The following is a 26,523-nucleotide window of genomic DNA, read 5'->3' as shown; positions in this document are numbered from 1 at the left end:
AAACATTGAGGAGACAAGAGAGATTTAGGAAGAGAGTAAGATGAGAGAGCGGCAGGAGAAGCCAGAATTGGAGACCGAAGTACCACAGGAGGGAGGAGGCCTGGGACCTGTCAGATGGCCACACCTGAGACCAGGAGCAGGCACACAGGAGGCAGAGGTAAGAGAACCTTTCCTAACATCGTCAGTCTAGTCCATAAAGAAGCGCCATCCATCGGGCCTGGGGAAAGCACACAGCACCAGTGTCTCAAACTGATCTCTGAGCATTAAAACATGTGTGATGTGCTTCACAGACAATATAGAAATGGCAGAAACGGAGAGTTAAGCATATAATTATAATATAAATATGAACATACTTCGCTGGGTTAGATTTTAATAAGATTTTAATAATATTGGGAAGCAGCCAAATTACAAAATGCCCCACAATATGGAGTACAAAACCTCAGAGACAAAATAAAAACTCATAAAAATGTAAGAGCATTTTAAAACAGTAATTATCTTTAGGATAAAGAAACCATTTTCTCAACAAAGGTACGTATGGAGCATGTTTAATAAAAACTAAACGACATAAAAGACAAGGGGCACAGCCACACATTCCCCAAGTCGCAGCGATCAGGAAGGTGAGATCTGTGTCAGGGAGGAAGGCACGTGGCCAGGAGCACAGATGAGCTCCCATCACCAATACATCTGGAATAAACCGCCTCGAGGCGGGCTGAATGTCCTCACATTTCACTTATAGGATAGGAACTAATTTACTCCCCCGTTGTGGAGTAGCTGCGGAGATAAACCGTCTTGGCACGTGGAGGAATGACAACATGTTTCCCAGCGGCAGAAGTGGTGCCTGGCCCACCCTCCCATCCACCGTCCCCAGCACACAGCAGGGCGTGGTCTTGGGGGCCGTCTCCTCTGGGGAACAACTCATTATTCAGATAAATGATTGGGAGAGCTCCGTGGGACCCACAAACCAAAAGTAAGATGCAAAACCAACAGGGGTCCCCACCGCCAAAGGGACAATAGGCAACCACCCTGTGGGTAGCAGGACAGCAGAAGCTGAGAAAGTATCCAGAGCTCATTGATACCCATTGACGGTCAGAACAGATGTGCCATCTTCTCTAGGTTTGTTGGGAGAGTGGGTGGGTAGGGGTTTCCCTCAACTCTCTAAAGCAAATACTTAAATACTACTGTCATGTGGGTCCTTTTTCCCACTCCCCCCCAGGACACTACATGTTATGCTTCATTTGGGCCAGAAGTTCAAATCAGTGTGTCTGCTCATCCCACTAGGAAAACAACAATTATTTATTAGTCCTTCCAGCCTTCCAGCACATGTGGCAGCGTGGAGCAGCTGTGAGATGCACTGGGTGACGTAGAGCTGACGCCCTTTCTGCAGAGCCACCAGCGTCCCAGCAAACGGGGACACAAAAGGGAAACTCACAAAAGGGGACACTCCAGCCCTTTGCGACCCCACTCCAGCCCTTTTAAGCCCTAAATCAATAGCTTAAACAGATGCAGATTCCATGTGATAGGAGGGAGAGTCAGGAAGATTTGAGGCTTTATATTCTTTAGATGTCTACTTTTGTTGCACTGGCTATTAAAAAGTTATGTGTAACTTCCAGATGAAAGGCATTAGCAGCTCCTTAGAAGAGGGTAATCCCAGTCTTCTGGAGGTTTAATGAGATGAAACTCACTGAAGCTTCTGACTCGGCCTGCTGTTAATTGAATCAAAGTCAATGACAATCTTGCTGCACTTCGGCGTGAATTTCCTAAATGTAAGAAACAAAATACATAATGATATTATTCAGTGAGTAGTTAAAGCAATTTGTTTACTTTGGTTCAACCTACATTTTCTGTGGGGAGGAAAATTTTTCCCAGGATTCACTTGACAGTTTATCCTATAGGAGCCAATTACACTGCACCATATGGAGAGAAACACGGCCCAGAAAAGACTAAGACCAAAGAAGATGCATGGGGTGGTCTGATTTGGAGGTTCTTCAGCTAGCTGAGTTCATGAGTTATTGGGGAGTCAAAGAATTTCTAACAAGTTAGCTGCACACCCTGACACCCGATTACTCGTTTTCCCACCAGATTTAGCTTATTTTCTAGGAAATTTCTGTTTCCAATGTGAAATCACTCTAAAGCCAAAAAAAAGAGTAAATTTTCTTCTTCCTCTTGTACATAGCAAAAAAACAACTAGGTTTAGTGAGGAGTCATTTTTAAAATCATGTTCCAAAAAATGCAGAAGTAAAATGAACCCACTATTTTTTTTTTTACTCATTAATGTACCCTCTAAAACAGTTAAAAAGAAATTATTTGGATACTAAACATATTCTTCTAAAATTCAGTAAAGAGTAAATATCTAATTATTATTATGTAAGTAATTTGGATTTCGTGTCTCACAAGGCACAACAGAATCATGACCTATAACCTATATCCCTAATGATGAATACAAGAGGCCAGGCATGTTACTGTTTATAAGAGCCCACAGCTGACCACGAAACTGTAAAGGAATTGTTTTGAAAGCTTTCATCGTCTCAAAAGAAGTTTCCACCATGAATGAAAGGTAGTTGAGCTTACTTGCAAGTAAAACATACCTCCCAATTATGCCTAGCAAAGATAATCATAAAAATCTAAATGACTTCAAATTTCAATTTAAAATGTTGCTGCAAAAAGAATTCCCGGTGTTTCAAACATGGCAGGTTACTTCCATCCTAAATTTTCTATGCCGGCATTGTTACACTTGCAAAATTTACAAAGGTTTAATGTTAATATTATAAAACTTGTGAATTTTTAAAAATGTCTTGCGACTAGCATAATTAGTCCAACCCTTGGACGGCTACTAATATTAAAGTGTGATCACTAAACAGATTGTCTTCAAATACTTCTGTCACTGCTCTTAAAAATCTATGCCTAAAATAACTCTTTGATTCTTAGCCCATCTCATTGAAAAAGATATTTCCAAGTGTGCAAGTCAGGCAGCAAAGGTAGAAATTAAAGACCAGACCAAGTCAAATCTGTTTCTCCATCAGGCTTTCCTTCCACCTTTCCCCTCAGTTCTTCCTACTTACCTAAACGTGACCCCAGCCATATCAAACAGGAGCCTCGCAGCTGTTGTCTCCTCACTGTCATGGTACTTATCAGACATGAAAATAACTTCTTTGATACCTTAAAAGGCAACAAAGGAAGAAGCCCCATTAGTATACACACACAGTGATACTGCAGAAGCAGACGGAGCCCTGGCAGCACCTTTTGCCAGTGCGCTTGCACACAATGTCCAGTTACTGAAATATATCGCTGCTGCTCTCGAATACAGCAGTGGATGGATTATATTTAATCTGCCCTCCAGTCTTTATGGATTTTTTTTTAACGGACGCAAAGTGAAAACATGTCAAGTAGTCAAGCCTTCATCCAATTAACAAATTTTTTTGACTGCGGGCAATCAAAAATTCTTTATTCACAGGGCAACAACTCTTAACTCAAGAGGCTAACGGAGTGGATGGAGAGGGCTGGCAAAGTCAGACAGACGTACTCCCGAGCTTCCAAGAATGGCTGCGCAGACCAACTCAAGGCAGCACCACGGACAGCAGATCCATTTCTTTTGCTATCTCATCAGGCAGTGCTGAGTTGAGGTCCAAGAAACTGGAGGGCACTTGATACACCATCCTGCTCTCCACCAGCCTCTGAAGGGACAGCAGGAAGAGGGCCTCACAGGGCACGTGCTGTTCTTCCCACATGCCTGCCACCACCTCCATGCTTAAGGACGGCCAAGGAAAATTTCTGAAGGACCTCGTACCACCAGCGAGGGAGCCCACACTACTCCTAAATGGAGACTTTTGATTCTGATAACCACCAGTCCTATTCTGCTCAGAGATCCATGGGCTTGTGATAAACAGCCCCTTTAAATCGCACATCTGGCTAACACGATAAGTCTTTAAATCTCACGCCGAGAGTTTTATGGAGATAAAGTGCAGCTGAATCTTAGATGTGACAATTTGAAAAAGGTGAAATATTCAAATTACAATGGCATAGATTTACGGTAAGAAAAACTTAAAGTAGTACCGTTGGAGTCTTATGACACTGTTGTGCAAAGGTATGTTTAGGTCCTCAAATATCTACCATATATTAGATACAAATTAAAATTTCATATACAGAGTCCCAGCTGACCTTGTTTCTGACAGAAATTCATTTCTCTCCCTCCCCCCTAATCTATGCACAATATGTCAGAGAATAGTAAATTGACAGTAATTATATGCAAAGCCTGTGTTGTTTTTTGGCAGCTTGCAGTTTAAGAAGTTGCAAACTAAATTAAAAACATGCTAAGAATCACAGAGGATGCAATTAGTCTTAGAATACCTGGCACCATTCAAAAACAAAACACGGGAAATATCTTGCAAAGTTGATAGTGCAATTAATTTAGATCTAAACAATGGCAATTTAAGATCAAACACATCTGCAATGAGCTACCGATGAGCAGGCAGCGATGCAAATGTGACAAATGGAACGGCCGGTTCCTACCTGCCTGGATGATGAGCTTAGCACATTCGTTACATGGGAACAAGGCCACATACATAGTACAGCCTTTCACGTCAGACGAATTTTTGTTCATGATGGCATTCAGCTCGGCATGGCACACTGTGGGTGTGAACCAGAAAAAAGGAAAAACTTAGATTGCAGCTCATGAAGAATTGACTAATAGTGTTGAAGCATTCCATTCTCCCTCTGAAATAACATATAATAGACTCGATTTAAAAAAAAAACAAAACCTGATTAGAAATAGAAAGTACTGAGAATACCAAATGAGGGCCATGTGGTTTGACAGGTTGGCAATTAGCAGCAAAACGGTTCACCGCAGCAGCCCTGGGTCTGTAAGCACCTAGAGCAGCCAGAAGGGGCCAAGGTCAAGTATGTTCACCCACCCTAAGCAGAACAATAGCTCTCCATTCCACAAGACCCTGGGGTATGGAACTGCCCACATAAAAGGGCCTGTTTGTGTGTTGCTTTGCACAAGCAGGGATATTCACTGCTGGCGCTAGTAAGAGGGCAGGGAGCAATTTTAAGAGAAAGAGAAACAGGAAGTGAAGCGGAGCATTTTTACCCCGAGGGATTTGCTTTACCTCCTGGTTCTCAGCCCACATACTCGTACACACAAGCAAGATGCCAGTGGATAACCAGTAGTTTGTCTTTATGGAAAAAACATTCATCCACTTAATGGCAATGGAAAGTCAAGTTCTTGCTCTACTGGCGTATTCCACCACAGATCCCCACACGGTGATCTGAGGTCCTCCGGAGACTCGCCTGATCTCAAGGTTAAAGGGAGCACCCTCCTCACCCTCCCGCGCCTGTCAAAGCCCACCCATCTTCCCAGGCTATTTGGCTGGGTGTTCCCACCACCTAACCCACAGGGGGCTTCTCTCAAGGGTCGAGTCATACTCACCACGGCAACTTAGTTTGGAATTCCCCCACCTGTTTTGCGAGGTGGCTGTCTGCTATCTTATGTTACGATGTCATTTTCTGGGTGCATTACCTAAAGCTATATTATAAGCTCCTTGTGGCAGTGATTCACAAACCTGTCTACACGTTGCAAGCCCCCAGGCAGCTTCCAAATTACCAATGTCTGTGTCCCACATTTGGAGCCTGAGATGGTCTGGAGTGTGGCCTGGGCTTGGAAATTTTTAAGAGGTTCCCCCACATGATTCTAACATGTAGACACGATTAGGAAACAGTGCCTTACAAAATCCTCTGGTATCCCCAAGGTGACCTAACACACGTTATGCACACAAGTGCTAAAATAAATGCTTGTTGAACAAATTAATGACTATCTGCCATGGTCCAAATCACACAATCTCCTAGAATTATAAATATGGGGCCTTCAAAGGTCTCCCCCACGCTCTTCAACCCACCAACCAGCCTTCTACACGTAACACCTTCCTCTGGGAGTGTTAAGGCCTAAACTCACGGCCCTCCCACATTTCGGCCATGAAGTCGTCCGTCAACGAGCCTTTATTGAGTGTGATTGCGGCTCAGACAGGGTACGGATCCTGGCCCACCTTCCTCCCCAGGCTTCCCACTTTAAGGGGGAATGGCCACTGTCTGTGTGTGTGTGTGTGTCCCACCGCGGTTCGACAATGCTGCAGGCAGAAAGCTGACCTAAGGCCCTCCCAGGAAATGTTGGGGAATGCTCATTTTAATCTATAAAGACCATAATTTAGGAGGTCTTAGTTGTGTGTGGAAATGAACAGTCTCTGGCTTTGTAAGAAAATCTAAAGAAAAAAAGCGTCATCAGATCACAGCCCATCAGAGGACAATCGCCACAGGCGAGGGCCAGCTCTCTGAGCCCCACTGGCCTATAAACCCTGAGGAGGTTCGAGGACAGGAAAGAGGCGAGAAAGACTCTGATGCTCAGTGGCTGTGAGGCTGCTGGCCTCGCAGAAGTCCCTTTAGCCCCATTTCCTTCCCTGGTGACCCGGATGCTCCCAAACTGGGATTAACACTGCTCTGTGTTAAAAACAATTAGATGTAATTATTTCTTCTATTTCCCCCCTGAGGGCAGAGACCAGTCTTCTAGGTTCTTTGTAACTTCCCCAGAGTCTAATTCGATGCCACGAACATAATGGGTGTTAAATATTTATTGAACGAATAAAGGAGGAAATGCAGATTCCAATTATTGATGGCGACAGGAAATACAGAAAGTCCTCTTATCTTCAAATATCAAAAATATGCTTTCGCATCTAATATTTTTGATAGTGTTGGTATTAATATGTAGAACTACAGAGTTTCTGAATCTGTTAGGATACCTATTACATTGCCCTCTTTTGAATCTCTAAAAGGGTCACATTAACTGCAACTATCTTCCTCTAACTCATCCTAGGCAGTTGGGGCAAAATTTAACGTTGTATGTCTAGATTCATTAATGAAAATTACCATAGGAAACAGAGGCTCTAGGACAGCATCCAACATCCCTGTATAAAGAGTGTATCATTTTATAAAAACAATACACAGGACCATAAACAGACTTCCTTTCTCTTAATTACAAAAATCACAAGATGAAAAATACAAAGCTTCTTGTTACAAAACATGAGGTCTACCGGGTAACATGAATAGCTGAGCGTCAAGCACACGGGAGGCTCTTTAAAGGGAATAGTTCACAATCCACTACCCCACGTACTCAAAACCAGACAAGATAAAAACAGAACTCAAGTGTTCCATCCACACTTGATTTCTCTGATTCATTCCTAACCTCTTTAACTTCAGGCATGACAAATGCCCACTCCCATCTCCCCCAGGGAGAGCCCTGTCTCAAGGACACTGGCTTCCCTGGTCTGTTCCTACAGGGCTGTAGGGAGAAACCCCACCCAGGGCAGCACCTCACACCTCAGTCTGGCCCTGCCCACCTTTTAACTCCTCATGTGCTGTCTGTCCAGATCCTGATGTCTGAAAGGCATCACCTTTCTGGCCTGGCACTGGCCTCTAAGGTCCACGATATCCACAGCCTCTGTGGCGCTGACCCTAGGCTTCCCCTCTGACCCTCAGCTTCCCCACCAAAAGCGCTATGTGTTTCTCTTCAGGACTCATCCACCAGGAGACACTCCTCAGTCAGGCCTCAGGACTCAGGACCCTACACTGTCCTCACAGAGCAGACTCGGCAGAACGACTTGGCAACTGTCCATTTGATTTATTTAATGTAGGTCAATCAGAATGGAATTTGGGGACTAATTTACCTGGAATGGCCATCTACACTGATCAAATAACAGGTAACTGCCAAATCTGCTTCAGGCCACAAAGAGCCCTGGGGAGCAAACACGCCTGGCCTGTAACGGCTTTGCTCTGGGCCCTGGCTGACCTGACTACAGGCTAAGCATACCCGCCGCCCTGGTATTCTCCACCTGCAGGGCAAGTAAAGAGCTTTGCAACAGGAGTCAGCCCTGGGGTTCAAGGTCCAGTTCTGCCACTTGAAGCTGTGTGACCCTCAACAAGGTACTAAGTGCCCTTTCGGTTTCCAGGAAAAACACTGGCTCTCAGAAAGTGCATTTCCAACTAAATAAATAGAAGCAATTTTAAAAATACCAAGTATCCAATTTTTAGCTTTTTCCTAATGTATCCACTTTCCTTCCTCTATCCTCTAGAACAGCTGATCTTCTCCAAGGCAGGCTCCCAACGAAAAAACACGAGCCTCTTCTCCCACTGCCAAGGGCAAGGCCCGGCTCTCAGCCCAGCTTTCACGCAGGCCGGGCTGTTTCTGATGACGCTGGCTTCTCTCTACTCCATTTTTCTTCTCCTTTACACGTGCATATTTAGTCTCCATTCTGAAGAAGCCATCTTTTCAGCATTTTAGATGTCCTTACTTCTTTCTTTCTTTCAAGATGAAATCGTACCGTCTACAACTGCTACTCTAACTTTTTAAATAACTGTCTCTTGATGTTGTAATGCATATAAAACCTCTAGTTGTCTCTAAAGCAATACTTCTCAAACTGTAGGTCATGAAATCAGTGTAGTGAGTTATAAACAGATTTTTTTTTTCTTTTTGAATACATGGCTGAAAAGAGAAGGGATGAGATCAGAATGCCCTCCACATGGCAAGGTTAGATACTGCTCCTAAAAACTGTTCCGTGTGTGTGTGTGTGTGTGTGTGTGTGTGTGTATGTGTGTGTGTGAGAAAGAGATTCAGAAAGAAGCTGTTTGCTGAGTTGCCATATAAAACATTTGGGAAACACTCCTCTATGGAAACCTGCTGACCTCTGTCATCTGCTAGTAATGTTTACAAACATTTTTTTAAATGGCCCTGATTTGTAGCATCTGCCCATTTCTGTGCTGTAAACACTCCCACATGGCCAATTTCAAGCTCCCAACATGACACGGATTTGGAGAGAGATGTACACATCTGTTTGGGTGAGCCGGTAAGAGCCAGTTCCGTCACACCACTGGATGGCCTTGTCTTGGCCTAAATCCAAAGTCTCGTCTGGCTGCAAGGATCTGCCTGCTCCTCTGGCCCCATTAGTGACTGCCCCACCCCCACCCCACTCTACACTGTCTCAGGAACACCAGCCCCTTTGTGTTTTCTGCAGGTCCTTTTCTTTCTCTTGCCTTTCTGGGCATTTCCCAGGGTTCAATCCTGCTCTTTTTCTCCAGTAGTCACTGATTGAACAACTCATCCATTCCTAGATTCTCAGATAGCAGATCTAGTTGTAAAACCCCAAACCTACATTTCTAATCCCCATGTCCCATCTTCTCAGGACTCTTCGCTTGGTGGTCTGAGGCTTCTCTGTAACTTTTCTCACTATAATATACATTTCACTATCTGACAGCAAGAAGTTAAAGAATAAATTTATCTTTTTGCAGTGCTAGCATTTTTATTGTGTTGCCTCAGGAAAAATGCTGTAAGAGCCACAAACATATGAGTGCAAAAACCAACCAAGGAGGATAGTTCTCATCGAGATCTTGAGATGAGCATACTTTTTATATTCTTAGTAAGAATAAGGACCATGTATCCCAAAGGTAGAGTGTTTCGGAAGTACTTATAAGATAGCTAAATTGTCCCAGAAAAGGACAAATTTTCCAACTATTTACCTAGAACTACTCATCTGTGGCTAAGCAATAAGCAAAAGAACTCTCCAAATACTACAAGTATATTCGATAAGCACAAAGAGTAACACAAAACCCTTCAGTTATTCTCAACATTGTTTAAAAGGAAAAGCTAAAAATATCAGATTAACACTTAAAAAGTTCTCCATTGCCAGAAGGAGAACCTCTGTTTCAGGTAATTATAAGACAATTCATATGCTTTGGTCTTTTTTTTTTTCTTTTCTATTACTAACTGTCAGAATTCAGAACTGCATTAACCTTGGACCATGGAGAAGAAACTGTATAATTAGAAAACTGTATTTTTCAAATTCCCTCTTACTCAGGCTTGATTAATCCTTACTGTCTCATGTAGGCGGTTCTCTCCAAGTTTGACAAATTAACAGGATATATTCCATCCTTGGTTAGATTTAGATTTAAGACATTCAACATTTTATAAATTTGACTTTCATCTCATTTGATATAAGACTAATACAATATCTATTTTAGACAATAGTATTATTAAGGTTACTTTAATAGGTTTAAAAAAAATCCTTCAATAATGCTAAACAAATGCTAATTGCTGAACACATCATTTAGCAGTAATAGTATGACTCTGCCCTCAACTGATTTTCATGTGCTACCAGCACATGATGGGAAATACTGGGACCTGATAAAATTTGGAGTCAGGAAAACTAAGTTTCTATTCAAGTTAAAGAAACTCTCCAGATTGTTTAAAATTCCTCATATTTAGAGGTACAGAACTTTAATTGATGAAAATTACTTCCTGAGGCCTGAAGGGTATTCTGCCAAGGCTGAGCTGAAAAGTGTGGCGTCTGGGGTGGCAGCTTTGTTGCAGTCAGGTGAGAGGGCCAGTCGGGGAGCACCTGTTGCCACTTAGCCCAGACCTGCACCACCTTCTGCCAACACATTCCATCCTGTATCGTACAAGCCTCAGAATGTCTCTGGGGAAATGCGCCTCTGCCCCTGACTGATGACCGTGAAGGTTCTCGGGCTGTGCAGCCACCCACATTCAAAGCACAGACAGTTCGGCTCAATGACAAGACAGAGGTCAGGACTCAAGAGCCAAGAAGCGTCTGCTCACGGCCTTCTGGAATAAAAAGGTGGGAAGCTTCACCCTGCAATTAACAATTGACATGAAATGGGTACCCAAGTTCAAGGTTGACTTGTGCATTTTTAAAAATAACTCAATGTTAATTTTTGTAAGATATTCCACTGCTATTCTGATGACAAAGCTTTTTGTCATTACTTCTTGAAATACAGGTCTAAGTGTTTTCACTTCTGGGGTCCCAGAGGTATGAGTCACTAAACCCAGGCACATCTCTCTCTTGGAACACGGGCACGCCCTCCCCTGCTCTCGATGCCCCAGATGCCCCACAGACGCTTCCAATGGGGGGCGGTGGAGGGTACGCATTCACTCCTCTAAAAGATCCATTTAGGGAACTGTTTCACTGCTCCTGAAGCTAAAATGGAATTTCAGCTACTTATTTCTTAATTATTGAAAGATATCCTGACAGGGCCTCATATATCACTGCCAGACTCCAAAGTACCTATTCTTCAAGTCAATAATTTAACAATAGAGTAGTCACTATATTTAAGTCCCTCTTACCTACCACCACCCCTAGAACCCCTCCTAGAGATTATAAAATGTTCATTATTATGTTTACCCCAAAATACAAATCAAACATTTCTAAAATTTGGTCCCAAACAATATGACTCCTCTACCTTATCTTCCCTCTGTGAAGTGTCCATATCTGTAAAGTAGCAATGGGACTCATTATTAGGGTTTTCAAAGGATTTGAGATAAAGGTGGGGAAGGGGAGAGGCAGAAGCAACTGCAGTTGCTCCAACAGTTATAACCGTTCTCTAAGGAAACCCCAACCAAACAGGCCTGACCAGGCACTTCCTGTTCTTCTCAGCCTCTGCTCCCCACCCCTCAGCTCCAGAGCCGCTGTCCACAGTCTCCCCCTCTTGAGAAGTTCTTGGTGTGCACCAAAGCCTACTCCACTGTTATGGCTTCCCAGACAGAGCTCTGCCCATACCCCGCTCCTTCCCCGGGCCAGAGAAGCACCCTTTGTACTGGGCTGCAACAGGGAGAGAAGAGCGTTTACAACCGGAGCCGTTTCCCATATGTGTGTAGTGATAAGACCTGGTTGCAAACATGATCCTGCCCAAGCAGATCACTCCCAGGACTGGGCGGCAGAGGCAGGCAGGAGATGCCCACGCACAGAAACAACCTCAGTGCTAAGCGAAGGCTACAAGTACCTCCAAAGAAGGGCCTGGGAAGAGGCAAAGTGTTGCAAAAATCCAGGAAACGCGGGGTTTTAAGTGCACTGTTTGTACGTAAACTGAACTGAATCTGCAGGTAAATATTGTTTCTGTAAAAAAAATGTATTTGGATTACAAAAGGCTTTTCAGAACAAAGGGTGTCTAAACTCTGGGATCTGCCTACAAGAGGGTTTAAGTCCCTGCCTCACTCAAATACAAATAGGAGGAATAACATCCTCCCTGCCTCCTATCTCCTGGGGTTACAATGAGGAGCAAACGAGGAACGTGGTAGGGAAAAGCTTTATGAACTAGAAAGAATTCTGCACAGGAAGCAATTGTTACCAACAGTCAGACCTGGGCTTGTTTTCTGAGAAAGAACAGCCACACCCCAGGGGGTCCTCCCTATGATGAAGACCTGGGGGAATCAGCAGCCAGGAACAGGGTCAGAGGTGACAGCACATCTGCCCCTCCTGAGCACGCCCCAACCATTCCACTCACTGTGCTTAGAAACAGACACCATACCCCCCCACACCCCACTCCATGCAGTTGGTGGCCTTTCTATTATTCAGAAGAGAACATAACTGGACCCACAACCTTTGGGCATCTAGAGTCACACAATTCCAGTGGAGAGACATTTATTATTACAGCGTAAGTTTACGTGTGAAAATATAAACAGATAATAGTGATAAAGCAGAGGAAGCCAGCCCTGTGCCTCGAAAATGTCTAGAGTCTGGCATGTTACCACCTTGTGCCCAGAGAGGAGGTCTGTGCTAGAAGAAAGTGACAGCAGAAAGGAATTCTGGCTGGATCCGGAATCTGAAGATGAGCCGCTTATTCAAAGGCAGCCAAATCCTCCAGGCTCCAACTAGTACAGCCCCGACCCCAAGGGCACCCCACCTGCTGATAGCCCGGCCCCATGGACCACGGCAGCTTAACGTCCCATCTCCACTCCTGGAACCATGCTTCTGGGGCTTGTCCGAATGGGCCCAGTTCTCGAAGCCGTCCCACAGCTCTGCCTTTCTCTGTTTCCTCGCTATGTCCCCTCGGCCACCCCGTCACACACTCTGCCTCCCCTACCTGGTAGTTCTATGACCTTAGGATCTTGTGAGCCTCAGCCTCCTGGCCCGTGAAATGGAGAATGAGACCTGCTAAGACAAGCATGTGAGAACCATCGTGAAGACTAACATCTGTGAAGATGGACCTGACAAATGCTGGCGCTCCCTAACCTCTCCTGCTGGCCACCCACCTGACACCCGTCAACCCTGAGCTGCTCAGCTCAGGGGATGGGAAAGAGCAGACATTTCTCTTTCTCTCTCCCCTGCTCTAGTCCCCACCCCCTGCCCCCTTTCTTGCTGCCTATTGCTAAGGCTGGCTGGCAGCAACTCACGGCACCCAGGGGAGCCACTTAGCCCCAATGGTAGTGCTTAGGGCTAAAGAGATTTCTGACTGAGATTCCATTATTGATAATAAAGCCCCCAGAACTCTAATTACACTGCTTCCCTATGCACTAAGGGCAAACAATCAGGTCAGAAGGAGGAGGACATGGAAATGCTGCATTTCATCGATGGGTGAGCCGTGCCCAACTCCCTTCTACTGCTCATGTGAAATACCTTTGATGCCTAAAATGTAGTAAAGAACACGAATAGAAACAGAACACCAATCATGGTTTGACAGCTTTGTAATGCAAATCTATACTATAAAGATTCAAAGCTTCCCTCTTGTGTTAATAGCTTTTAAAGGGTAAACTGGAACTGAGCAGTGAGCACTGGACTAGGAGTCAGGATGTGTGTGCTAATTAATCCCAGCTCTACGAGGCATGCCCCGGGCAACTCACTGATCCTGATTCAGTGGGTAGAAAATGGAGCTTAACTGACCTAACTCAGGATTCTGGTATGAGATAGAGCTCCTGCTACTGCCCTCCATTCCTGGGACATTTCTCCAGCAGGCCTTCTCCACTGCACACAAGCTTTTCTTCCTTTCTCCCATGTCCAAACCTGCTCACGCTCCTCCCTCCTCTTTCAGCGGACAACAACCTTGCCTTACCCGTCACTGAAATGCTGTAATTGATCCTACGTATCCCCACCTGCGACACCATGAACCTTTGTGTCAGCTGTCATCGCCCCCTCTTTGTGTCCTTCTGGTTACTCATCAATGTGCCTCTTTTCCCCATTTTGTACATCAGTCTCTCTCTCCCTACTCCCATCAGCAAATGTGTGCTGCAAAAACAAACAAACAAAAAAGATTCTCTCCTCCTACAGACAATATAAACCTGCTCTTGGCCCAATCTCCCATTCTAGCTACGACCCTATTGTTCTGCTCTCTTCACAAACATCTCAAAACCATGACTACGAGGTCTGACAATTAACTTTGCGAACTCATCCTAGAAAAAGTGCTCCATAACTCACTGGTGAATATCACTATGGTCACCTTTGAAGTATTCCCCTTGGGAAGCTATGCACTGATGCCAGCACCTAGTTTATCCTTCAAAGCAACTTTGGAACTCTTTTTCTGGAATGGCCATCAGAGCTGTCATCGTATTACCCTTGATGTCCTGAATGGCATCAAAATGTCTTCCTTTCAATATTTCCTTTATCTTCGGGTGAAGAAAGAAGTCATTGGGGGCCAGATCAGGTGATTGGGGAGGGTGTTCCAATACAGTTACTTGATAACTGGCTAAAAACTCCCCTCACAGACAGTGCCGTGTGAGCTGGTATGTTGTCGTGATGCAAGAGCCATGAACTGTTGGCGAAAAGTTCAGGTCGTCTAACTTTTTCACGCAGCCTTTTCAGCACTTCCAAATAGTAAACTCGGTTAACTGTCCAGTTGGTACAAATTCATAATGAATAACCCCTCTGTAATCAAAATAGGTTAGCAGTATTGTTGCAACAAGTTCGTGAACTTAATTGTCCAATATCCTATATATGCCGTCCCCACTTCCTCACCTTTTGTTCCTCCTTCTACGGCTCCTATTTGCCTTCCAACCCTGCCACCCCATGGGAGCTGCTCTTTGAAACATTAAGTGACCTCCTTAACCCCCATGAATGGGTTTCAATCCCCTTAGACCTCTCAACATCCTTTGACACAGCTGACCGCTCCTTCCTTTTTTTTTTTTTACAACACTGACCTATGTGTTCCATGATATCCTGCTCCTTCTTTGCAGGCCTTTCCTCCGCCAGTCAACCTCTCTCAATGTTGCAGTTCTCAGGGATCAGGCCAGGGCCCAGCCCTTTCCTTTCTCCCTAGATCACCTCATCCATTTCCATGGCACTGATGTCACCCAAATGCCAAGCATGCAGCTGCTGACATCTCCAACCTACATATCTCCCTGCATTCAGATACCCAACCTGACTACCTGACACCTTTCCTGGGAGCTCCTACTGATATCTCAAACTTCAGGAGTCCAAATCTTCCTTCATCTTTCCCCAAACCTAGGTGCTTAAGCTGGAACCGTTGAGGGGAAACCAGTCTCCCTCTTCCAACCGGTATCACCTAGCCCTCTTGATGCTGTCTCCAAAAGATACCCTATATTCACCCTTCCTCTCCACCTCCAGGACTCCCACCCCACTAAATCCCCCCCGCCCCAACCCAGTCTGTGGCTATCAACTCACAGATGGTCTCTCTGTTTCCATTCTTCCCTCCAACCCATTTCCCACGCAAAACCAACATCATCTTTTAAATCCAAACTCCTTACCCTATAGGCCTTCAACCTCACCTTACTACTCTAACATCACCCACTAAATTTGAGCCAAATTCTTTCCTTCCACGCATTCCAAATGCCTTCCTGCCTGAGGGCCTTCACCCAAGCACTCGTTCTGCAAGGAATGCACTTTCCCATACTCTTCGTATCCCCAAACACTGATGACCCTATCTTTACTTGATGAGACCCATCTAAGCCTTCAGAGTTCAGTTTAAAAGTCACCTCCTCAGAAAGGAATAGTCGTCAATAATATCTGTTTATTTCATTTGTGTCTACCTCCTCCACTTCAGTCTGCACACTCCTTGAAAAGCGGGACATTGGACGTTTACCACTGCCAAGTGCCTGGCCCAGAATACATATATTAGATACCCTGTAAGGATTTCCTGCGTGAATGAATGACGACAGGTGAACGTACTCTGGAAAATGTGATGCATTATAAAATTAGTTATAATTTTTCAAAAGGAAGCAAGATGATTGGAGAACTCCCCCCATTACCAACAGACGACTCAAATGGATAAAAGGATAGATGATGACTCATTAGTATTTATTTCAATTCCTAAAAAGTTATAACTCACTCACTGAGGAAAAAACGACAATGAGGAATTCTGCTTCCCTCTTTCACCTAAATTCAAAATTAATGGCATTTTGAGCAAAGTCTTTTAATTGCAGAATTAAAAAATTCATGCTCAGTTATCACACTCAATATTTTAAATTTACTATGGCATCTATCATTTGAAAGAAGCACAGAGATAAAATTTACACCTCCACTAATTGACTAGTACCTACCCTCCCGACTGCTGAACAGAGAGAAGAGTGCGCTCCCACACATGCTAACTCCCTTGCTTTCACCAATATTTTCCATTTATCACAGGATTTACTTATTTCCATTTATTCCTAATGTCAGGCAAGCATCCATGTTCCAATAAACATTGGCACATTGACTGGTTTACAAAAGGATCTCGAAACTCCTTTCTATTTGGTTTTAGAATAACCTTTTATCCCCAAAGAGTTCTAAGTGCACCTCCTCTGTTCACGTATTTTCTTGTACTTAGACATGGGTGCTTTTCTTTATCGCTGTCCTCCAACCTTTTTTCATCCAATGTCTTCTAATCTCCGTGTCTATGGGGTAACTTACACTCTTTAAATGCCCCTCCTGCTTGTGTGTAAGTCTCTCTGGTTTATATTCATGTTAGAACTGGAGCAGATTTGAACCTTTAAAGAGGGAGGGAATGAAGCCTGTTTCCACTCATTTGTCCACAGGCACAGATGCATAATCTCTGTGTCATTGCCACCGACAGCTTTTTACAGCTCTGTGCTTTCACCAGCAGAAACAGTACCCTCATCCAATGCAATCAAAGCTATACTGTTTAATTTTTATTTAGAATTCTAGAACTGGAAGAGTCCTCAGTGGTCATTTATTTCATAAACCTATTGAGAAATAAATGTCAAGTCATGTATCTAACAGTCCCACGATCCCTTGATATAAATACCAGATCTAGAACTCAGGTTCCAGATGGCCAGTCCACGATTGTTTCACTTGAATCTGATAATTGCTGTTTGAAAAAATTGTGGGGCTTTTCTTAGCTGATACACATATCAAAGACATGTATACTCCCATCCAAATAGAAAACAAAAGTCCTAAGAAGTAAAAGTAAAACACAATATAAATACTATCTGCAAAAATCCCTAGCAACCAGGTTTTAGTTCATACTGCTGGGAGCAAACAGTATTATATATTCTATTTTAATACCAATATTAACAAAGCTTATGAAAGAGAGATTCTTTAAAAAAAACAAAAACAAAAACAAAAAAACCTCAAAATAAAACAAAACTAGGAATTTAGGCCAATTTCATAGACAAACTCGGAATAAAGACCATGAGGGTCATTGGTGTCACATGCTCCCTGTACCAAGCTCCACGGTGTCCCAGGGTATTGAAACAGAGACTTCAGACTTAAAGAATGAAAGAAGTTATATTTATCATTAGGAATATCCTTTTGCATTCAGATAATCGATGTGCCCACATATTTACCACAATCTAAAATAGGGTGTGCGTGTCCCTGAAGTGTTATTGAGGTTATTAATTTTTCAACAAAACTTTTCTTTTGAGCGATAGGACAGAGACCAATTTCAGCCACTTCTGGTCATCAACATGGGGGTCGCTAACCTTGAATTATTTTAAGCTTTATTATAAACTTCCATGAGGTAAACTTAATTTTTAAAAAATGAAGACAAACATGTGCCTTTTCACGGGAGGTCTGATCCCAGACATGAGCATTTCAGCTTTTCCTGCATCTGCTCGTCAGAACAGGGAGGTGTTACCATACATCCTTGTACATATTCATAGTGAAATAGGAATCTCTAGCTCTTCAAAAATAATTAACCGTCAAACTATAGATTAAAATACATAGATAAGAATCAAGTAAATTAACAACAACAAAAAATCACTGTTTATTCTTTTCTGAAAACTGTTTATAAAGAATTATACCTGCAAGTGAATTTTTTTTTGGGGGGGAGGGTAGCCTCATACATAAGCCATTGTGTTTCCGTTTATCTAGAACATCACACAATGAAATCTGAGTGTGCGTCTTGATTTATAAAAACCATCTACTTTATTTCTCTCCTGTAAACTTGCTCAAAGGTTTTCCATTGATTATACGAGTTATTTTGTACAAAAGTCCGTTATTAGACCTACTGTCAGGCCACAACTACGAGATGGCCAGGCAGGGGACGGGTGGTGGGAAGCTATAAGTGAAATTAGAATTCTGCAGGAAAAGACACAGTAAGTCATCAAATCCATGGATCTGCCTAACAAAACCAGAGGGCATTCAATTTCAACGGGCTGAAGGAACAAATTTGATCTTAATTACTAAGAAGCTCTTACAAGTTGTAAGGAAGTCACAGCTTAAGAAGGATCAGACTCCTAACTTCTTGATAAATTAGTTTCTCAAGACTAACCTTTTGGATGCCAAAGAAATACATCACATGCATGGCAGTCAGGAAAATGTCAGTGTTCAAGGGGGTAAGGTAAATGGCTAAGTAATCACTAAAATGACATCTATGCATGCTTAACAATATGCTAAATCTAAAAGATAAAGATTAAATTTAAATATAAAATTTAAAGGAGCACTGCCACACACTGGCAAAACTGTTTAAAATTGCCATGCTGCACTCTCGCCTTAATTAATTCCAGCACTTTCCTTCCTAGCATTTTATCCTTTTCAGAGTAGTTCTGCAGAAATATGAACCGACTCTGCAAACAGCCTCATGTCTCCATTTCTGCCCAATGCATCCAGCGCGTGGCTACCACCGCTTTTGGGACATTAAGACTATAGTCCCTTCCATGATGAAGAAGGGTGATGCAACAGGCAAAGCCATCCTGGCTTCCTGAACGACTGGGACAGAAGAGGAGGCCAAGCTGAGGCATGCTTACCCACAAACCCCTTCACCAACGAGAAACAGCACAGCAGGAAAACACATGCGACTTGATGAGCGTAGCAAGCGCTGTTAAAATTGTGAAGTTGAACAATGCTCTCGAGGATGAAAGAAGTTGATTCTACTCCAACTCTCTGGTCTGTACACTATGTCATCAAAATTGGTTACAAAAAACCAAGGAAAGAGTAATATCTGAATTACCAGGAGTATTTTACCTCCATTTTATAAAATTGGTATTTTGATTAAATGTGCTTCACTGTGATGAATTTCACAGAGGAAGGAACTAAAAATGTCAGCTGAATACTTCATCCTGGGTTTAACAACCACCCCCTCATAAACATAAAAATCTTCCAAAGTTTTTTTTTTTTTAATAGTAAATTAGATAAATCTGCTACTTCCTGGTTTTTTTAATTGTCGTTCATGTGAAAAGGTGTCACTGTTAATAGCTCTGACTTCTTCCTGCCACTTAATGTTACTGACATCACACTGTCTTTTGGATTTTTCAGGAAAGGGATGAGATAAAAAGCAGTTCCTTTGGCAGGGGAATTTTCATTTTCCATATTAATACTACATTATAATCAAATAGTTTCATAAGTTTTGATCCTAAGGCTGGAAGAACAAAAACAGCCTTTAAAAATGCCTCTCCAGAGACACAGCCGGGAAAAGCTCCATCTTCCTATTATGTTACAAGTATTCAGTCTCCCTCCTTTCCACAAAGTGTCAATCAAGACTAATGACTTCCAAACTTACAGCATTAACAAGGAAAATTAAGTTATACATGTTATTGGTAAACTCAAACTTGTACAAGTCCCATTTGGAGCTCCCCCTTGGAGAAACGTGAAAGCCAGCCATGTAAACGGCTTTCTGCCTCACGCTAGGTGCAGGCCACCACGGCCAGCGCTTGCCCGCTGGGGAGTGACTTCATCTAAGCCTCCGTTCACTCCAGTGCATAGTGAGAAGAGAAGAGCTGGTCCACCGTGCTAGGATCTAGGCAACGTTTCAGAAAAGCTGAATTCCTGTGCTCTCATCAGAGAGAGTGGGGAACCAAAGAGCACTGAACTCGGACGCAGGAGATGTCACCTACCTATGCGGCATTACAGAAGTTAGTTTCGGGGGGCCTTGGATTCCCCATCCATAAAAGAAATAGGTAAACTTGGACCCTGCGGGCACAGAATCCAGGGCACTACTGAGGCTCTGGCAAGCGGCCCAGCATGGGCCACTGATAGGGTCTCAACATCACGTGCAGCACGTAACACACTTTTTGCAAACACACACAAATGCCATTTGATCAAGTCCAGATTAATGCAAAGCATTACTGATATCAAGTAGCTTTTTGTCATCACGAATTTTCTGACTCAAAGATACTAACAGTTTAACAAGCCTTATGTAGGAGTCCTGGAAGTTTTCTTGACATTTAAAAGAGGGTCCCCTGTATATTCAAAAGAATGAGGACTCGTTGGTCTAGAGCACCAGATAATTGCTAAAGCTCATTTACAGGGATTAATCCATAATCTACCCTTCCTAATAGAGCAGCTCAGCCACCATTAATGTCAGTGACAAAAGAAAGGGTTAAGCTGACCCAATTCCAGACACTAGCACTTATTTTATTAATTTTTGAAGTCTTAAAATGAAGCAAATAGAATTTGCATTTCAGTCAGTTATCACCAAATATTTCTATTTCATCCAAGGCTGTCTAAACATTTATTACTCTGTGGCCCGAAATCCCTTGAAAAGACAATACTGAGTGTACAGTTTATTCGCCGGTCATTGTTATTCAGACTGAAAGCCCATCTGTATGTGTATTATGATGGCAGTAATACTAAGTGCCTTTTAAAAATCATTTAATACCTTCTACGACTTTTATGGTACATCAAATTACAAGCTTACTCTCGTGAAAGAAAATTGTCTACATTCTAACACAGCTACATGTAAAATGAATAATTGATGAATGAGGGCAAAGAGCTTTGAAAACCTAGAGGTATCATACGGACAGTAAAAAATAATGCAGACAGACAACCAGTGCCCAGAAACTCAGCAACTATTCAATAAAAAACAATCAGTGAAGTTGGACAAATGCCTGAATGGGTGTGTGTGTTTTTTTTGTGTGTTTTTTTTAATTCCTTTTGGAAAGGAGCTTTAAAAGGTATTCTCCCTCATTTGGACAAAAGGCAGTGTCTCAGAACAAACAAAATCAGCTACTAGAGAGGTTCCGAAACACTGGAACTGAAGCTGGGGAGATTGCAAATGTGCTACAAAGCATCTGGCTTCTAGGTCACTGCCACTAATCTGCCTGGGGCTCACAGGTCCGGCTGGGTGGGCCACTCACTAACCAATGAGGACCTCTCTATACTGGTCCAACCACTGGCATCCTTTGCAATCAGCCTCAGTGCCACAGACTGACACCTCTTACGAATTCCTTCATATGGGATTTCAGCACAAGGACTGATATTTCACTGTCTTGACTCCATGAGTAACGACTGTGGCAATCATATATTTCAGTATAAATCTTGAACACATCAGTGTAGACCCTTTCACTTCTGCCATTTTTATATGAGACACTGAACTATACTGTGAAAAATTACCTTTGAATGTACCCACAAACAAGTAATCATTTCCCTTCTTTCTTACCATAGAAAAGCTTACAGAATCAAAGTCAGGATGACAAAAAGTTTCTAAAATATGTTAGCACATTTTTCATTTCACCCACTCCAATCAGCTAGAAAGTAGAGGCTGAGAAGACAGTTTTACACTCGCCCAGGTGGAATCCTACTCTTCCAGCTCCTATAGGGGTGAAGTTAAATGGACTCATCTGACTATTAAATCCCCTTAATCACTAAACTTTGTTTTATTCTCTGAAAATCCGGAGTGCTTTGTAGTTCTCCCCGCCCTCATTCCTCAATTCCTTCTACACCTCCAGGCATCTTTTTTCTTTTTCTTTACAAAACAGAGCAGTTGCCCAGAGTAGTTTAAAAAAAAAAAAAAAAAAAAAAAAAAAAACTTCTGGGGTTTATTTAACATGATTAAGGTCCAGGAACATTAGTAAAAATATATAAATTGCACTAAATGTAGACTTGGAATTCTTCATGAGAAAAACCCAGAGGAAAACCTACTAGAAAAGAGTCAACAGAGCAGAAAGGTCTTACATCACTCCTCGAACCATGTTTCCTGAAGGCACAATCTCTCCCATTTGGATGGCCTTAATCTACTTGACTTCCACCAGAGCTGGTCTATTCACTTCCAGACATAAATACAAGCCCTAACATTAAGAAAAATCAGCAACCAGCATATGCAGCCCAGTTTGCCTCTTTTATGGCATTAGTCACAAATTCTCCCAGGGCATTAGAGGAAAAGTGAAGCTATGGCTTCTCCCTCCCAGATAATCTCTGAAGTGATTCTCCCTGGGGCTTACATAGGAAACAAATTATAAGAGGCACCCTTCTCTAATTTAAAGATGAAAACCAGAGATGACCCAACCAAAAGTGTTCAGTCCCACACATCTGGCTTATGGTCTGACCACAGCTGACTCTGGGACTGCAGAGCGCCCGGGAAAAGGAAGAGGCTACTGCATCATCTGTTTCCTGATGTCTAACTCAGTTTGTTTCCTGCTTCCCAGAGATGAGCTTGAGCCAGATTTCCTGGGTAGGTAGAGAGGCTGAATGAACCCTGCTTCTCATCAGAGCAAAGCCCTGGCCAGTACTTGGTTAGCTGGCTCTGCCTCCAAGGAGCAAAGAAACAACGTGCACAGCTATCAGGCGCATTCCTCAGCCAGGAGCGGTGGCCCTCTGCAGGGAAGCCTGCCTTCAATGCTGGTGTTGGACAGCCTGCCAGGTCACCCATCGCAATCAACAGAGCCCTGGACCTCAGGAACAGGCTGTGTGACCACCACCACGCTTCCATTCATTGGCTCTCTTTGGAATTTCAGGGATGGGAACAGAAAAATCCTAATTCAATAGGATTTATTTTCTTCCCAGCTGCTGATGAGTGAAAAGGGAGTTGATACTTTCTGACCAATTATAACATTTAAACACTCACCGGGGCTATGGCACTGTTCAGAATGGAACACAAAGTCTGACCTACCATAAGGGTATTTAGTATCCAGCTTTCTCTCCGCTGTCCTACTCCAAGGCAAGAGGTCATCGCTGCACCCATTTGGCATTCCATTGTATCCAATCCCGACAATCTTGTTCTCTGCATTCACAATGCAGGCTCCAACCTACAGGGAAATATACCCAAAGGCCTGGTGACTTCGAGTAGCTGGTCTGCCACTGGAGAGGCAGTATATGAAACCAGAGGCCTGCAGACCTCCAAAACGGGCACGCAGCTTCTGGAGGTGCTAAGAGCTCTGTCTCCTTGCTTGTTTTCAGTGGCAGTTCCCACAAGTCAAAGAAAAGAGCACTCCTGGCCCCAGAGAGGGTACAAGAGGCAGTGAACAATGGCACATGACAATTTACTCTCACAGGAAAATGTAAGCATGGGGAATGCAGCACAAAAGACAGCAGCTTTATTCAGCCTTTGTAAACGGACACGTATAAACCCAATCTCTCCCTTTTGTAATTTGCTCACTTACAGGTATCTCTGTGTCTGTGAGGGTCCAAATGCTCTCCTATAAAACTCACCTGGGAGTTTGGATCTTTGCTTCTCTGTGCCGATAAGAAGGCCACTGCCATGAAATACTCGGGCCATTCCAAATAGTCCTCCCGTTTTTTGCAAGGAATTTCACTCATGATGGATCTACAAGGAAAACATGACAAAACAACAGTGGAGAAAAGCCGGTAAAACTGGTAAATCTGCTTTCCAGTTCAATCCAACCACATTTAAACTTTGCATCTCCAAACTCAGACACCTTCAGTTACATTTATAAATCAGAAATCACAGAACATGGACCCCAGACAGTTTCTGGTCTTACGAAAAAATTTAAGAAATTAAGTTACTATTTCAGAAGTTTGAACTTGGCACATATAGCTTCACATTTCCAAATAGTACATCTATTTACTGCTTTGTCATAGGATTTTTGTTGTTGTTAATACAAACGCTTGCCCTACAAATTCTCTCATAAAATGGACCCAGCACAAGAGGGAAGGGGAAAGGAAAACATTTATTGATCACCTAATATATTTCAGTGTTAAAGGTTATACATAGCACCGTACTCAAACCTCATTCCTAACTAAGGTAGATCGTAACATTTCAGAGACTCCAAACACTTAGGTAACTCCCCCTAAATCACACAGGATTATATCCATGCCAGTCTAATTCAGTTTGGAGCTGTCCCAACTCTAACATTAACCAGAAAATTAGTCCCTTTCACTTCCTCTTAGTTTCTCCAGATGGGACAGTTACCAACGCTGAGCACTGAATCAAATGAAGAGAAACTAGGAAAAGTGCTACATTTAGTAACGTGAGCTTGACGCATGGGCAGGCACAAGCTGTTGCTACAACAGGGAGGGCCCCTGAAGGGGACCTAAAACTTCCAGTAAAGTGGGTCCTTTCAAGGACAAGGAAGGAAGGCGACACAAGCTTTAGGTAGGTAACACTGAGGAGTCCCCAGAAAGCCTCGACGTTTGGGCTAAAGGAAAGTATTTCCCCACACGTCTAGGTGGGAAGCTTATACTAATGTGCAGAGCAGCGCTGCTCAAGGCTGGGATGCAGTGAACTGGTGGGTATTGGGAACCAGGATTACCCACTGATTATGTGGCCCAAATCCTGAGGCGCCTGTAAACCCCCTTAACTCAAGCGATGCTGCATGGGAACCTGGCTAAAGGGTTCGCACCATCATGATTGTGGTAGGGTGCCAGGTAAGTGCCTACTACACAGGAGCTGGGGAAGGGAAGGAGAAGAAGGAAAGGAACTTATCCTCCACCGGGCGCCTTCCCCAAGTCTGGTTCAACGCTCATTGGTGCCCCAAACCCAGCTGCAGACAGAGAGGAGGGACAACTAGTCGGGGATACACCTAGTCACTGGCCGGGACAGAACCCAAGCTCCTCCCACCCCCTTCAATTCCGATCCCGGGACGAAATCACGCATTACCACCGCACACGCGAGCGCAAGAGGTGACTGCCACTTTCAGAGTCGCACACCTACTCTCTCTCGGCTTCCCGGAGGGGGGGGGGGGAAGCCTCTCGGAGGCCGCACTGCCCGCCACGAAGTTAGCCGAGCACTTCCGACCCCGCATTCGTGTGCCGAACAGAAGGGTTAACCAAGAAGGGGACAGGCTCGGGGTTCCCCGCCCCAAGCCCCTGCCGCGAGCCCGGCGCCCCGCACCCCGCGCTCGGGCCGCTCCACGTGGCGCGCGGGCCGCGTACCCGCACGCTTGGCCCCCGCCCGCCCTCCGGTCCCGCTCCGCGACCTGCACGCCCGCGCCGGTCCCCGCCGCGCCGGGGGAAGGAAGTCGGGAGGAGAGGCGGGGCCGCCGCGTGGCCGGAAGGTAGACCTGGCCCGGGCGGTCACGCGCTCTGGGGACGGGGCCGGGCGGGGTTGCCTGGCTTCCGCGTCCCAGTCGTACAGTGAGCTCGCTCGGCCTGCGATCTGGCCGCGGCGACCTTTGGTTTTGCCCCCTGACTGCCCTGGTTCGCGCAGGGGCGCCCGCGAACCTACCCGGAGGCCGCCTGGCCACCCTGGGTCCTGAGATCCCGGAGCCTCCGCCCGCCTTCGTGGACCCCGGTGTGCGCGCCGGCTGCTCCAAGGCTCTGACTTCATAACTTGCCTTTTTCAGATCTCTGAACCTGAGGGTTGGGTGGTTCTTGTTGATGGTGAGTTTTTTTTCCCCACCTGAATCTACCGTCAACTACTTAAAGCTGATGCTACAATTACATACATATCATGTGAATAAAAAACGACCCGAAAGAATCTAATGCAATAAAACTGAAAGGGGCGGGAGATGAGGAGACGTGGCTTTGTCCTCTGGAATGGGCCTGCTGTGTCTCTGTGTCCTCGAGGGAAATATTGACCAGTGGCAGCTTCACAGGGTCAGACAGGGACGCTGTCTGCCTCCAGGCACAAATGCCTGGAAGCTACATTTGCATTTGTGCTTTGCATGGCCAGTTTACTGTTTCTACTCAAATTTTGTGGACGGGCCTGAGATGCGTGCTAAAGCCTGCTACCCCTGCCCAACTCCCGGCACTAATCCACACACCCCTCAGTGGTATTCTCCATTAAGGCTGCCGGCTATAAAATTGTGCATATTTTGTTACAATTTTTTAAAATATTAGAAAAACATGTCACAGGTCAAAAGCAAAGACCTTCAGTGACATTTCTAAAGTCATATGCCCCAAGGAATTAAATCTGATTTTCTTGAACCTCATTATTCAGACGTCTAGCTTCTAAGTCTGGTGTAACATTGGTTCCAGCACAGAGAATGACAAAAGAGCCCCTTATTGTTTTACACATGGGGCTTGAGGATACTGTCAGCACTCCATAAATAATAGCTACTGTAATAATCACGAGTTCTGATCCGCACATCCCAGATCTGAGCCACTAATCCAAACAAAAGCTTGTTAACTATATTAATTTAGCCTAACGGAGGAAGAATGATGAGAATAAACAGTTGGTTCTATCTAATTT

The 26,523-nt window shown here is 44.1% G+C and overlaps 1 protein-coding gene across 6 annotated transcripts; it reads right to left on the bottom strand.

The window, feature by feature from the left end:
* Positions 1-362: 362 nt before the first annotated feature.
* On the bottom strand, positions 363-25,471 carry DCTD (dCMP deaminase). Of its 6 annotated transcripts, none has more exons than XM_074329865.1 (6): positions 25,310-25,471; positions 23,583-23,697; positions 23,044-23,179; positions 4,507-4,623; positions 3,060-3,156; positions 363-1,757 (listed from the first exon to the last, which is right to left on the bottom strand). In XM_074329865.1, exons 2-6 carry the CDS (start codon positions 23,688-23,690, stop codon positions 1,679-1,681), a joined length of 537 nt encoding a protein of 178 aa, XP_074185966.1. In that variant the 5' UTR covers positions 23,691-23,697; positions 25,310-25,471; the 3' UTR covers positions 363-1,678. The 6 variants fall into 6 exon arrangements, with proteins under 6 accessions (XP_074185966.1, XP_074185967.1, XP_019591760.2 ...); XM_074329866.1 differs by having other exon boundaries at positions 25,266-25,387; XM_019736201.2 differs by lacking the exon at positions 25,310-25,471 and adding an exon at positions 25,041-25,186.
* Positions 25,472-26,523: the final 1,052 nt, after the last annotated feature.

The sequence above is a fragment of the Rhinolophus sinicus genome, linkage group LG04 (assembly GCF_036562045.2).
Source record: "Rhinolophus sinicus isolate RSC01 linkage group LG04, ASM3656204v1, whole genome shotgun sequence".
Taxonomy (NCBI): domain Eukaryota; kingdom Metazoa; phylum Chordata; class Mammalia; order Chiroptera; family Rhinolophidae; genus Rhinolophus; species Rhinolophus sinicus.
This window is presented reverse-complemented; position numbering and strand designations above follow the sequence as displayed.

Bases quoted from the DNA above. Each gene is read 5' to 3' on its own strand.
- DCTD (XM_019736201.2), bottom strand. From the start codon at position 25,135: ATGCGGGGTCGGAAGTGCTCGGCTAACTTCGTGGCGGGCAGTGCGGCC. The intron at 23,698-25,040 runs GTGTGCGACTCT...TTTTCCTTGTAG, and splicing joins GGGAAGCCGAGAGAGAGTAG to ATCCATCATGAGTGAAATTC. The intron at 4,624-23,043 runs GTAGGTCAGACT...TCACACCCACAG, and splicing joins GGATACTAAATACCCTTATG to TGTGCCATGCCGAGCTGAAT.